The 15,632-nt window shown below is 31.0% G+C and overlaps 1 protein-coding gene across 3 annotated transcripts in view; it reads right to left on the minus strand.

The window, feature by feature from the left end:
- Positions 1-11,369: 11,369 nt before the first annotated feature.
- LOC143059694 (solute carrier family 15 member 1-like) overlaps positions 11,370-15,632 on the minus strand; it is a 35,530-nt gene continuing 31,267 nt past the window's right edge. For all 3 annotated transcript variants that reach the window (XM_076233241.1, XM_076233242.1, XM_076233240.1), the window contains one exon: positions 11,370-15,414. In XM_076233241.1, the coding sequence (XP_076089356.1) occupies positions 15,241-15,414 (174 nt within the window). In that variant the 3' untranslated portion in view covers positions 11,370-15,240. The remainder of the gene's footprint in view (positions 15,415-15,632) is intronic.

Genomic DNA, 15,632 nt, shown 5'->3' on the forward strand with positions numbered 1-15,632 from the left:
TGAAACCTGTTTAAAAATTCATCATTTGTGGATCAATACACATGACTCCTTACAATTCACATCTTGTTTGTTGTAAGTACTGCAATTAATTCTGGTATCATAGAATATATTTTAAAACCAACAAACTTGAGGCAAGTACATGTTGCAGGTTCAATTTCTATTGGTCAAAACATTATTTAAGAAGTTATCATCTTCTGACATCAGACTCGGACTTCTCTTTAACTGAATTTTAATGTGCGTATTGTTATGCGTTTACTTTTCTGGATTGGCTAGAGGTATAGGGGGAGGGTTGAGATCTCACAAACATGTTTAACCCTGCCGCATTTTTGCGCCTGTCCCAAGTCAGGAGCCTCTGGCCTTTGTTAGTCTTGTATTATTTTAACTTTTAGTTTCTTGTGTACAATTTGGAGTTTAGTATGGTGTTCATTATCACTGAACCAGTATATATTTGTTTAGGGGCCAGCTGAAGGACCCCTCCGGGTGCGAGAATTTCTCGTTGCATTGAAGACCTGTTGGAGACCTTCTGCTGTTGTCTGCTCTATGGTCGGGTTGTTGTCTCTTTGGCACATTCCCCATTTCCATTCCCAATTTTATCAGTATTATTCCATGTTATTGCACGAAGATGTCTAAGATCAACTAAACGATTGACCATGATCATCAACAAACAGTTATCTCCCATGTTCAGTACACACTCCACTGGTAAATAATCTTATAAATCCTAGGGGTAATGGATCAAAGGACTAATTTGAACAAAGTTTTTGACCATCATTTCAATTCACTTTTTCGTCTTGAATGTGCTACAGCTTGATTTGTTTGTGAAATATTTATTCTTCAAGGTTTATCACCAGCCCAATAGTCAGCACTTATGTGTTGACATGAACTCTCATTGCTTTGGTCATAATTATAAATTAACTGTTTACAAAACTTTCAGTGTTTGAAAAAGTAAGGCTTTTCTACCTGCCTGTTTAACTTATTTTGATTCGAGCGTCACTGGTGAGTCTTTAGTAGACAAAACATGCATCTGGTGTGAATACAAAATTTTAAACCTGGTATCTATGATAAGCTTATTTTGTTGTGGATAATCATGCCAAGTTTTCATTACTAAACTCCAATGGGTATGAAAGAAATGACATAATTTTAGTGCATATGCACAGATGGGTAATGGTTGAGGTAAACCTTCTTGTAGTGGAGAATAATCACTTAACTCTGAGAGGTTTTAATGTTAGAGAGCAGAAATAGTGTGTGATTGATACACACAAATAAGCACTGAAAGACAAGCTGTTCACTTAAGACTCCCGTGATGCTTCAGTTTTTCACTTTCACAAAAGTGTTTCGTTATTTGCCATGGTGTTGTCAATTTCTGTCAAGTTTTGAATGTCCGTTTGATATCTACTGCCTCATTTGTTTTTACATGTGTCTGAAATCTGTGCTAACAATTTAGCTGAGAAATGGATTTGAAAATATTGGGCAACCACATATACTTATGCCAGCTCACATGTGTTTAATATTGTCTAAGTCAACAGCATCAGGTTGAGAAATCATATCAAAACTTATCATAAAATAGAAATTTTACTATTGTTTGGTTAGATATTTATTTTTTTTAAACACTGAACTTAATAATTTGTTTGTATTTGGTTGAAGACTTATTATCATATAATGACCAATGTTTTCACTAAGGTCAATTTTGAGAGGCTTACTTTGACCTTGACTTTTCAAGAAGATAATTTTTTGATTCCTGTTCATAGTGTAGGCTCTTTATAACATTGGCAGGCATTATACTTGTCAATATCTTTACACTGAGTGTTGTGTTAACATGAATTTTCATTGATATGGTATTAATTATAAATTAACTGTTAACAAATAGTTATCAAAGGTACCATGATTATAATTTAGTATGCCATACGCGCGTTTCGTCTACATAAGACTCATCAGAGACGCTCATAAAAAAATATTTATAAAGCCAAACAAGTACAAAACTTTGATATTTTGAAATACTCAGGCTTTTCTACCTCAGGAATAGATTACCTCAGCTGTATTTGGCAATACTTTTAGGAATTTTTGATCCTCAATCTTCTTCAAATTCGTACTTTTTTTTGTCTTTTTAACTTTTTTAGATTCGAGCGTTTCTGATGAGTCTTTTGTAGATTAATTTGACGCTAAAAGTAGCAGAAAATGACCGTTTGACGCCTGGTGGTAAAGGGCATTACCACTCTCTTATATGACATGTCATTTGTAATGAATTTTATACTAAGAAGTGGAATTAATTTGAACGGTTTCATTAAACATGGATGAAGGATTAATAAAGCTATTCTCCGGAAATCAAATTTCACAAATATTTCATTAAGTACATCTGACCTCTACCTTTGACCTACTGAACCGAAAATCATTAGGTGTCTTCATTACCCTAATGCCTTTACCTTCATAAGTGTCATTTAAATCCAGATGGCTAACTGAAGTTTACTCCAGAAACCGAATTTCAACTAAAACATTTTCATTAAGTACATATGTGATATGACTTTGATCTACTGACCCTAAAATCTATAGGTGTCCTCCTAGCCTCTAAAACCTTCAGGGGACCTCAGTGGCCGAGAGGTTTAAGTAGTTTCTACAGTAATCACTAGCCAGCCAACACTGAGGTTGTGAGTTCGAACCCTGCACTTGCGAGTGCACTAGACGCAACTCTTAATTGACTAGAATTGTCAGTTTAGCTATCGAAGGTTGGTGGTTTTCTCTAAGTACTCCGGTAAATATCCATGGCTGAAATTAGTTTGAATTATCACCTACGCCATACAGCCTCGATGTATTTGAGCTTTTGGTTTCACCATTTGATTAAGGACTTTCTGTTTTGAATTGTCTTCGAAATTCAGTATTTTTGTTATTTTACTTTATTATATCAACAGCAATAACAGTCCTGGCAGATGCTTCAGTTTTACACCAGAAGGGATGATTTTATTCTATCTAATGTTAATTCAATAATTGGAAATGTATGGAAACATGACTTCTTCATTTAAGAACTTATAAATTTTTATTTTACTGATCCCTACACCATATTTTATATAAACAAATAAAATATAACAAGAGTGCACACGCTGAAATGTCTCCCATTCTTTACTAATCATTGATATTAAGTTGATAGTCCTAGATATAAAGCTTTATTACAGCTTTCACATAAACTTAAATTTAGCCAAGAAAACTAAACATTGACCAATAAACCATAAAAATGAGGTGAGGGTCAGATGAACCATGCCAGGCAGACATGTACAGCTTACAATTCTTCCATACAACAAATATAGTTGACCTATTGCTTATAGTTTAAGAAAAACAGACCAAAACACAAAAACTTAACACTGAGCAAAATGAGAAATGTGAAAATAAGGTCAAGGTCAAATAAAACCTGCATGACTGACATATAGATCATAACATATTTCCATACACCAAATATAGTTGACCTATTGCATATAGTATTAGAAAAAAAAACAAAATTCAAAAACTTAACGTTGACCACTGAACCATAAAAATGAGGTCAAGGTCAGATGACACCTGCCAGCTACACATGTACACCTTACAACACCAAAAATAGTAGACCTATTACATAAACTATAAGAAAATCAGACCAAAACACCAAAACTTAACTTTGACCATTGAACCATGAAAATGAGGTCAAGGATGACTCCTGTCAGTTGGACATGTACACCTTACAGTCCTTCCATACACCAAATATACTAGACCTTTTGCTTATATTATCTGAGATATGGACTTGACCACTAAGACCTAACCATGTTTACTGATCCATGAAATGAGGTCGAAGTCAAGTGAAAACTGGCTGACGGTTATGAGGACCGGCAAGGTACGCATATACCAACTATAGTTATCCTATTACTTATAATAAGAGGGAATCTAACATTACAAAAATTCTCAACTTTTTTTCAAGTAGTCACTGAACCATGAAAATGAGGTCAAGGGCATTGGTCATGTGACTGACGGAAACTTCGTAACATGAGGCATCTACATACAAATTATGAAGCATCAAAGTCTTCCACCTTCTAAAATATAAAGCTTTTAAGAAGTTAGCTAACTCCGCCGCCGCTGGATCGCCATCCCTATGTCGAGTTTCTGCGACAAAAGTCGCAGGCTCGACAATAGTAACAAACTGTAATGCATTTCCCATTTGTGGTTAAACTGATTTAAACTCAATATGTTATCAAAGCATATGACAATAGGATAGAAACATACAACTAAATAGTTCCTACCACACATTGGAAGACCAATGAATTTTCATATTCTAATTTCTTTGGTGAGAAAATTAGTTATAAAAAAATTGCTCGATGTTATAATGTGCTGGTATGATTGTCATTTTTCTTTTTCCCATTTTGTTGACGATTAATAAAATAATTATAAGTCATTTTTAATTCAAAGCAGTACTGAAAGCATTGAAAATGTTTTAGCGACCCATAACATGAAGTGAGTCTTAATATCACATTTTTTAAGCAAAGATTTCCAAAACACCTTATTGTAATAATCAAGTATTTTATATGTTTATCAGTTACCATTTTTACAATTTTGTGATGTGGTTCTACCTGTCACATTTTTTTTCTATTCTGTATCCATTAATTTGTTTGTCCCTTAATATGTTTACATGGTGAAAATAAAATGTATTTGGTCATTATTCTGAATTACTTAAGGTTGTTGTCCTATTTATACTGTAAATTCAGAAATTATTGTGTGCATTTTTTTAAAAGATTGTCGTTGAAAAGACAAGAAATCGATTTCTAGAAAATCTGATTGTTCTCGTTTTTCATATGGATTAGACCGTTGATTTTCATGTTTGGTTTTATACTAGTCATTTTTGGGCCCTTTATCTTTATAACTTGCTGTTTGGTATGAACCAAGGCTCTATATTAATCTATAATGGTTTACTTATTAATTTTTTTTTACAAATTATGACTTGAATAGAGAGGCACTCATACCACACATTCTTATATCTATGTAGATATATGTATAACTAGGTATATGTATAAGTGATATCAGAAAGCAAGTTGTTATCATTGCAATAATCACCAAGTCACATTATTAGCTTTTTTTGGGAGGTCAGCTATTTAAAATAAGCATGATATGTAATGCTCACAAATAATTACAATATTCTTCAAATATGTCAAAAAGAAAGAAACATAGGGACACAAAAACAAGAAAGACATCTTTTATGGTAAAACGAAACATGAAAACATTAGGTAGATTTATTTCATAAACAATTGAAGATTTGTAATTATCAAATAATAACTAATACAAACTATAGATAAATCTCTTTATCAAAATCTACCATGCACAAGCTTTGTAATTTATTGATAACAATATACATCATCATTATGTTGGGCAGTGTAGTATTATTCAGTGGGGGATCCAGAAATTTTCATAAGAGGGTTCCACTGACTGCCTAGGGGGGGGGGGGGGGGATTCCGTCACGCTTCAGTGATTCCCTATATCACCAACCAAAATTTTTCTGAAAAGGGGGTACCCGGACCCCCTGCCCCCACTCCCTAAATCCGCCTCTGTTATTGGCACTAAATTTAAAAACACATTAAAAAATGAACAGTTTAAACAATAACGCAGTGGCGGATGCAGGAATTTTCGAAAGGGGGGGTGCTAGCCCAGGGCAAAGGGGGGGTGCAGGGGGGGTGCAAACATATGTCCCGATTCAAATGCATTGATCGGCCAAAATAAAGGGGGGGTGCGGACCCCCGGAACCCCCCCTCTGGATCCGCCACTGTAACGTATTGATTAAATTAACTCTTAAACAAAGAAAACATGAAATAAATTTGCAGTAGCACATATGAAAAAATAAAACACCAGAGAAACCAATAAAAACATAAAAAGAATAACCAAAAACATTAATTTTATATCATGATCTGGTTCTTTTTTTTTGTTCATAACTTATAAGTGTATTCTCATACACTTGTAGTAAAAAGGGACAGAACACTATTCCAGGAAATTATTCTTAAAACATGTGGTTGGATTATGTCATTACTTATTTTTATAATTTTCTTCCATTTCTAAATGGTCTATAAGTCCTGATGTATCTTCTGTATGTATGGTAGCTTCTTCTGTCACCCGGATGTACTCATAGAAATATGCAATGACCATAAATATCATAATGTCTACTAACATGATCACTGCAAAGAAGAAAAATTCTACAGCCTGCAAAATACAGTAAACTGATGTCAGTAAAGAAACTAATAATGACGAAAGGAACTAAACTGTAATTTTTCATATCTTAAGAGTTTTGTTATGCTTCATTTTTCATATCCTAAAAGTTTAGTTATGCTTCATTTTTCATATCCTAAAAGTTTTGTTATGCTTCATTTTTCATATCCTAAAAGTTTTGTTATGCTTCATTTTTCATATCCTAAAAGTTTTCTTAAGCTTCATTTTTCGTATCCTAAAAGATAATGCTTCAGTTTTCATATTTTAAAAGTTTCGTTATGCTTCATTTTCCATTGGCTTAAAGTTTCGTTATGCTTCATTTTTCATATCCTAAAAGTTTTCTTAAGCTTCATTTTTCGTATCCTAAAAGATAATGCTTCAGTTTTCATATTTTAAAAGTTTAGTTATGCTTCATTTTTCATATCCTAAAAGTTTTGTTATGCTTCATTTTTCATATCCTAAAAGTTTAGTTATGCTTCATTTTTCATATCCTAAAAGTTTTCTTAAGCTTCATTTTTCGTATCCTAAAAGATAATGCTTCAGTTTTCATATTTTAAAAGTTTCGTTATGCTTCATTTTCCATTGGCTTAAAGTTTCGTTATGCTATGTTTTTCATATCCTAAAAGTTTTGTAATGCATCATTTTTCGTATCCTAAAATTTGTTATGCTTCATTTTCCGTATCCTTAAATTAAGTTTTGTAATGCTTCATTTTTCATATCCTTAAAGTTTTGTAATGCTTCATTTTTTAAATAACTTATAAACCCTGTGATATTTGTGTGGCAATCATAATTTTATATCACCATAGAATCAAAATAAAAAAATGTAATCTTGATTTCATATAAAACAGAGGTAAAACATATCACTTTTCTAAGATGGACAACCCAAGCTAAAAATACATTTTCAGTTTTCTGTTTGATGTATAAATATTTTTGTCAAACAGTTTGTTATGTGCAATTTTAAGAGTATTATCTCACCTGACTAGAAAATAATTGCATTTCAAATATTATTGCAACAATCAAATTACCAAAGGCTTGGTTCATTAGAAAGACTGCCTGGATAAAAGATTTCATGGACTTTGGTGCCTGTAAACAAAAGAAAAACTACATTCAAATTGACCCAGTTTAGGCAGAGTATATGTGTTGTTTCGAAAATTTAAAGAAACCATTTAGAAAAGTTAAGTGTTGTTTCTGTGGTAACTCAGCCTCATAGACGATATAGATACATTTAGATATATATTTTGGTGCTGTTGGTTTATTGGTTCATTTGTCACTTCTCCATATAACATTTTATTATAGTCTTCTTAAAAAAATGTTACCGTAATCTATTCAAATAGAGAGAGCATTGATCTCATACAATGTAGGTAAACGTATTAATGATCTAATTAGTCATAAATAGAAAAATTAGATAACTCTATATCCAAGTACCGGTGTCTTCCCGATTGTCCCACTTTTTGAAATTACAGGTAAAAAAGTAATGAAATTTTGTGGGACAATTGGGAAGTTTAAATGTGGGACAATTGGGAACCGTTTTTATGGTGATTAATTTGTTTTTATAGCTTGTTGTAGTTAATCAAAGGTTATTAATCAACATGATCAATGTAACTTACAAAATATGAAAAAAATAAGAACAAATAATATTTAGATATTTTATTTTACTCATAGTACATGTAGTAGGAACAATTGAAGTATCATATAATATAATATGAAGTCTTTAAAAAACAAATATTCTTAGATGCATATTTTTCTATTTAGTTTTTATTTGCGTTGAACTAGAGGTCAGTAACTGTGAGTACTCTCAGATCTGTACTTAGTGTCTTTGTTGTGGTGATGTCCCAAGTCAGGAGTCTTTAGTTCAGTGTAGGTCGTTTGTTGCTGTGTAACATATTGTTTTTCTTTCATTATTTTGTACATAAATCATGCCATTAGTTTTCTTGTTTGAATTTTTTACATTTGTCATTTTGGGGCTTTTTTTGTAGCTATGTGGTATGGGATTTGCTCATTGTTGAAGGCTGTATGGTGACCTATAGTTGTTTTAATTTCTGTGTAATTTGGTCTGTTTGGGAGAGTTGTCTCTTTTGGAATCATATTACATCTTATTTTTTATGGAAGTCTTGCTCTTCTTTATAGTTGGTGAAGAGTCCTGTTGACTGCAAAATCTACCTTTAATAGTGCTTCTTGGAAAGTCTGATCTGGCAAAATTCTAGCTAGACAGCAGCAAATTTACAGAAAATTTGGTGCCGGTACAAGAAATGATTGTACCAAAAGTATGTTGTGCATCCCATATATTTTTTTTTCTTTACAAATATCTCTAATATGTATTTTGTCAATCATTTATAACAAAGAAGTTGTCTGAAATAAAAAGATTTTTGTTCTAAAATTTTTTTTTAAAAGTGGGACAATCAGAAATAAACCCAAGTAACAATGTGAAAAGGGTACCGGGGTAATTAATTACAACCTTCAACATGGAGCATTGGCTCACATCGAACAGCAAGCTATAAAGGGCCCCAAAATGACTAGTGTATAAACAATGCAAATGTAATCTATATAATAAAGACAACAGTAGTATACTGGTGTTCAAAAGTCGATTTTCAAAAATTGATTAAAAGAAAACAAATCCGGGTTACAAACCAAAAACCGAGGGATACACAATTTTATCTAGTAAAACAAATGAACAACAGGAACACCGAAGTGCAACAACAACAAACGCCACCACACATAGAAACGGATTATTTGATAACAACTGTCAAATTCCTGACATAGTACAGGACATTTTAAGAAAAAATGATGGCTTGTACCTGGTTTAATTGCTAGCCAAACCTCAAGCTTTATGATAATGTTGAAAAATATCGCTGAAATGACAACCCTTAATAAACGAGCAACACTTATGTACAACAGCAATCGACAATCATTAAACAACAGGTTTCTGGTTTAAGTATTGTTAATTTTACCTTATCTTCAACAGATGTTTAAAAAAAGAGGCACGTGAAATCACAAATCTAGAAGTCGCACAACGAATATTAGACAATGCCAGTCTGGTAAAATTCCAGACTCAGTTGGAATACTGTACAAACAAGAAGAGACTGTCAACATAATAAAGTTCAAATAATAATAATTCTGAAATATAGGTCAAAAGCGCTTTTCTATTCTGATTTGTCAAAGCAAATGTTACAATAACGTTTCCTAATTAAACTAGATGCTCTAAAGATCATGTGTCACTCACCATGGTCTATGTGCATATTCAACAAAGGATACTCTTCAAAATTGTAGACAAGAATAGAATTCATGACAAACCGTCAGTCTGGCAAATCAGTTTTCCACACTTTTTTCTTCATGCTTGAAGATAATGATTTGATATTTGGTGTATTGTGCTTTATATTGACATGTTACAGACCAAGTTCAATTTTTTTCCGGATCTGATGATTTTGTGCAGAGTTATGTTACTTTGACTAAAATTCACTAAAACATAGTTTTCCGCTCCTTTTTTGTCCTTCTTGAAGATATAGATTTGATAATTGGTATATAGTTTTATCACAAGTTACAGATCAAGTTCGATTTGTGATCCGTACTGATGATTGTGTGCAGAGTTATGGTCCTTGGACTTAAAAAAATCACTAAAATAATCCACACTTTTTTTGTCATGCTTGAAGATATTGACTTGATATTTGTAGTAAAGTTATAGATTAAAATATAATTTTGTTTTAATACAATGAATTTTTAACCTGTTTTATTACTTTCATGCAATTTGTACCCAAATAATCTTCATTTAAGGCCAATCACTCCTACTAACTTTAACCGCAAAATTGACCGCCTTGTCATATTTTCTCTATTTATAACAATTTCAAATAGACAAAAATTGCATATTAACCCTATGTTCTATATTTAACCATGTCAGCCATCTTGGTTGGCTGGCTTAGTCATCAAACACAGATACCCTTAATTGATGATTGTTGTCAAGTTTGATAAAGTTGGCCCAGTAGTTTCAGATGAGAAAATTTTTGTATAATTTAACAGACGACGACAGATGCAATGTCATGAGAAAAGCTTCATTGGACCTTTGGGCCAGGTGAGCTAAAAATTAACAGAAACATGATGTTTTTAATCAGTTAATTTTACGTTCTAGAGGTGTTAAACCAACAAAAAACATCCATTTTGATCTCGTACATTGTACAAAATACATCTGACATTGTAATTTTAATTGTGTACCCATGTTCTTATAAAAATAATAAATATTAACAAAAAAACATTCAATCCAGCATGTTAATGATTCAGACCTTGATCAATAACCTCAGTATGTCCCTAAAAATCAAATAGATCATCCTTTCATTGAATAAATAATTAAGTCATCACTGTTTTGACATCATTTCAGGATGGCATTTGATTTCTGAACAGAAGTTTACTAAAGGAAAACATATTATCTTCAACACCACATGACAGAGGTCAAGCCACAAGTCTGATAATAACATTAACGGTACCAATTTTCCTGCACCAGATGCGCATTTCGACAATACATGTCTCTTCAGTGATGCTCGTGGCCAAAATATTTGAAATCCAAAGCTTATATAAAAGATGAAGAGCTATAATCCAAAAGGTCCAAAAAGTATAGCCAAATCTGTGAAAGGAATCAGAGCTTTGCATGAGGGAGATACATTCCTTAATTTATAATAATTTCTAACATTTTGTAACAGCAAATTTTAATAACACAAAAAAATCGTATTTTCATGCCAGTACCGAAGTACTGGCTACTGGGCTGGTGATACCCTCGGGGACTAACAGTCCACCAGCAGAGGCATCGACCCAGTGGTAGTAATAACATTAACGGTACCAATTTTCCAGTGAATGCAAGATATAATATTACTGAACCCAATTTCATAATTGGGAGCCAGGATATTTAAGATTAAATATTTGAGCTCTAACATGTCCCCTTTTGTCACCTTCAACAAGCTTTGTGCTACACTATGTTCAACGGATTCTTTTATAAAGTTTAATGATGATTGTCATAAAGAGATATATCAATTGGAAGGATTAAATGCTTGATATATTGTATTGGAACCTGCATGTTATTGAAGACATTTGCCATCTAAAGGATTTTTTGTTAATGTTGTTGTTTGGTTGCTGTCTCATTTGCCTTTACCAAACTTTTACTTTTATTTATAAATGAATAACAACACAGCTTCACTTAAATTTTTTTAATTATGAAGATCAAGTATTGACATCAGTGTGGTACAGATTTCATTTCTCGTAGGATTTCAAGATCTGAACAAAAATAACTCATGATGAAAAAAAGTAATACAATAAAAACATAATTTTCTAAGAAGGAACCAGATCACCTGGAAAAATTGAATCCCTAACTAAACTAAATATAAATAAAATATGTAAATTTCTACCATGATAACAAGCTTGAAATAACATACATACTCAAAATAGAAAAATATAAAATAATTAACATGAAATTATATTTAAAAAAAAACTTAACACATAACAAATATAATATCAACTAACTTTATATAAAAATATATTTACTCTTTCAGACAAAAGTATTAGATCTCATAAATTAATATCTACATATGTAGTACTCATGGCAAAACCATTCACCTATAGGAATGATTTAATTTTGTTCTAAACCTACAATAAAAGATCATGTTCTAGAAGAACTTGTGACTATTTTTTTTTATCAATCAATTTTAAAATTACTAGTTATTCAAAAAGAAACAAAATAATATCCAAATGGAATTTTTAAACAAAATATCAAATGTAAATTTTACAACTATCTAGGTTTAATTAATAATTTTCTGGAACTGATATAGATGTCTTAAAATATGTTAAAGTTTCAGTTATTCATTCTTTAATTTTGACAAGTCATCACTTAATTTAATGTTTAATTAAAAAATAGGATACATTTGATCTTATCCTTCTTTGGATTGTTTCATCATCTGATCACCTTATTTATAGGATTTCGAGATTACAAGAAAAAAAAATCAGCATGAGAAAATAAAAAAGAACCATGAAAAATGTGAATAATTTTGTACAATAAAAAGATATTTTATATTAACAAATGGCTAAAAAAAAGTCTTTTTCTTCTTGCTGTAACAGCTTTTCATAAAAATACAAGTATTGCATAAAAAGATCAACAAATAAAAAAACAGATGAGTTCAGTTTTTAATAAACATATTATGCAGCAATAAATTTTATCTAATACCCTGTCATTTTGATAATGTATTTATAAATTGTCTTTTTCACTTAATATTCTGTAACATTTAAACCTTATGTCAAACAAATCATTGTAGGAAATAATGTAGACATTATAAAGTAGCATTATTAAAAAATTACATTAACACTTTACAATGAGGTTTACTATATCAACATATCAACTATATCTGACACAAAATTTGCAAACTTCAAAAAAAAAAACAGGAATGTAATGAAAAAAAAACAAAAAAAAAAACATTCACAACCTTATCTATTTCCTCAAAAGAGTAAAAAGCTAAATCTTCTTATTCAGATTCATTAAGATTCAAGTAGATTCGATATTCTTTAGATTCATTTTTACATATAGTAGTTGAACTAATGCAGCATTTCAAGAGAAATAATCTTTTTTATATTTTTATACAATTGATACTTATAACATAAATTTTAAATTGCTCTCTCTTTAGTATGAAGATATTTGCAGATTGATTTTGATGACATGCATTTGACAGTTTCAATTTTCATGGTTTCATTTTAAAGTTTAATCTCTCATGTAGAAAAATGAAATCTTCATTTGCACACTGATACATATATATTTTACTGATCCCTACACCATATTTTACATATACAAATAAAATATAAAATAATATATAAAAATAACAAACTTTATTGCATTTTCCAATTTGTGGTAAAACTTATTTTTAACTAAATATGTTATCAAAGCATATGACAGGAGAACATATATATGTGTAACCAAGGAGGTTATATTAGAAGGAGAGAGAACGAAAGACGATAATTACACATAAAATGTTACCGACTTTTCTGTAAGTGGGTGTTAATAAGTTGAGATCGACTCTGTCACAGAGGGTGATTTTGTCCTAATTACATGTATTTTAATTTTAATTATACCCGAGTAAGAACAGAAACACCCGAGGTGTCATAAACTGACCGGATATACAATTATTGAAATGTTAATCAGATTTTTTGTGATATTTTTTATTATGTAATTAAAAATTAAAATTTAATGTTAAAAGTAAACTTATTACCAAGAGAAATTAAACGAATATCCGTCTCATTGCCGTCAATGTTAATATCAACAGTCATAACAGAAATTAAGTCACTTTTACGATGTTCCCGATAAATTTCTCTATGTTTCAATTGCAAATATTCCTTCCGGTCGTTACCGGTCACCGTAACTAAAGTACTTTGCATATTCGTATATTTTCTATGATTATTACCTGCCAATTCTCATAAGCAGAAATTGACAGGTGAAGCGAAAATCTTTGTTTAAACCAATGTAGTGTTGAATAAAAATCGCTCACTAACTTTCCTTTAAACCCTCATAACTTTGTCATTTCTTTATCTTTTTTCACCGTAGACAGACGGTTGATTTTGAAATTGAGCATCAAATCTTTTTCCAAATCATAAACACCTATCCACTGCACTGTAACTAAAAATACACCTGAACTTTAATGACCCAGTCACTGATAACAATCACGTGACATATGCAATTTATCTAATAGCCCAAACTACCCGCGGTAACAGCCAGGTACATCAGAGGGCCATGTCAAGTGGGTGATAAACATGTCGGTTTCTTTATAATTTTATCAGTTTTCTCTGATCGAACTGCTATCCTGGGGATGCTAATTTTGTATCAAGCAGAGTGTTCACTCTCCTTCTAATATAACCTCCTTGGTGTAACTAAATACATGGTATTTCCTACCACAAATTGGAAGATACATGAATTTTCATATTATGATTTCTTTGGTGGGAGATTTGGGTTATCAAAAACTGCTATATGTTATAATGTCCGATACGTTTATCTTTAATTTTTTTCCCCATTTTTCACAATCTATGAAGATAATTATAAGTCATTTTCACATTCAACAGTATGGACAACATTGTAAATGTTTTGGCAATCCGTGTCATTACATTGATGATTCTTAAAATACTGAAATGGAATGATTTAAAAGTATCGTCTATGTTTATCAGATACTATTTTGCAATGTGGATCAAGCTGGCATACTTTTCTATTCTGGATTCATTAATTTTTTTTTTACCAATTACTTCATGATAAAGTTTGTAGTCATTATTCTGAATTATCTTATGTAGTGTCCCTGTTTTTACTCAATCTGACAATATATGCTCTGTAATTTTCTACTCTATTTTTGACCAGCTGATTTCAAATAAGGAGGATATATATCATCATATAATCCAATGCTCATATCATTCATCACAAGATGTGGGGTATATGTCAATGAGACAGAAAACCAAATGACACAAAAAACAAAAAGACATCTGTAAAGGTAAATCGAAACCTCAGGTTGATGTAGTCATAAACAATTTAAGATTAGAACTCAGTCATAAAATATTAACTAATAAAACAAATATAAATAATTTCTGAATGCAAGTTTAAATTATCAGATTTAACCCTGTCACATATTTTGAAATAATAAAAAAGATTGCAATTATTTCTAAATTTACAGTAATAAAACACTAAATAATCTCATAATTAAAACCTGCCATGCACAAATATATTGGTAACAAATAAACATTATAATCACGTTTGGCATTGTGGTAGTATTAATTTTGCAATCCGCCTGGCTTAGCACCAAATCTGAACACACATTACTTTTGAACAAAGAAAAATTGAATTCAATTTGCAGTAGCATTCTAAAAAATCACAAAATATATCAGAGAACTTGATTAACAGCATATAAGAATAATCCAAAACATAAACTTTGAATTATAATGTTTTTTCTTCTTCATTAAAATGACATTACTATACTATACTCTTTTAAAGGGACAAAAGACATACACCAGGAAATTATTCTTTTAACAAGTTGTCCAATTATTGCATTACTTATTTTTATAACTATCTTCCATTTCTAAATTATCTATAAGTCCTGATGTATCTTCTGTATGTATGGTAGCCTCTTCTGTTACCCTGACATACTCATAGAAATAAGCAATGACCATGAATATCAGAATGTCTATTAACATAATCACTGCATAGAAGAAAAACTCCACAGCCTGCAAAATACAATAAACTAATGTCATAAACATAATACAATAAAAAAAATCTCATTAACAAATTACAATAAACAAATATGAAAGGCACCACTGATTAGGAAAGGAAATATATTCTTTAAATCCTCAAAATTTTGTTTTGTGTATAAAAAATATTATTGGCCGACATCACCATAAAATCAAAATTCAAAATCAGAACTTGATGTCATTAAAATGATTAC

Source organism: Mytilus galloprovincialis, chromosome 14, assembly GCF_965363235.1.
Source record: "Mytilus galloprovincialis chromosome 14, xbMytGall1.hap1.1, whole genome shotgun sequence".
Lineage (NCBI taxonomy): Eukaryota > Metazoa > Mollusca > Bivalvia > Mytilida > Mytilidae > Mytilus > Mytilus galloprovincialis.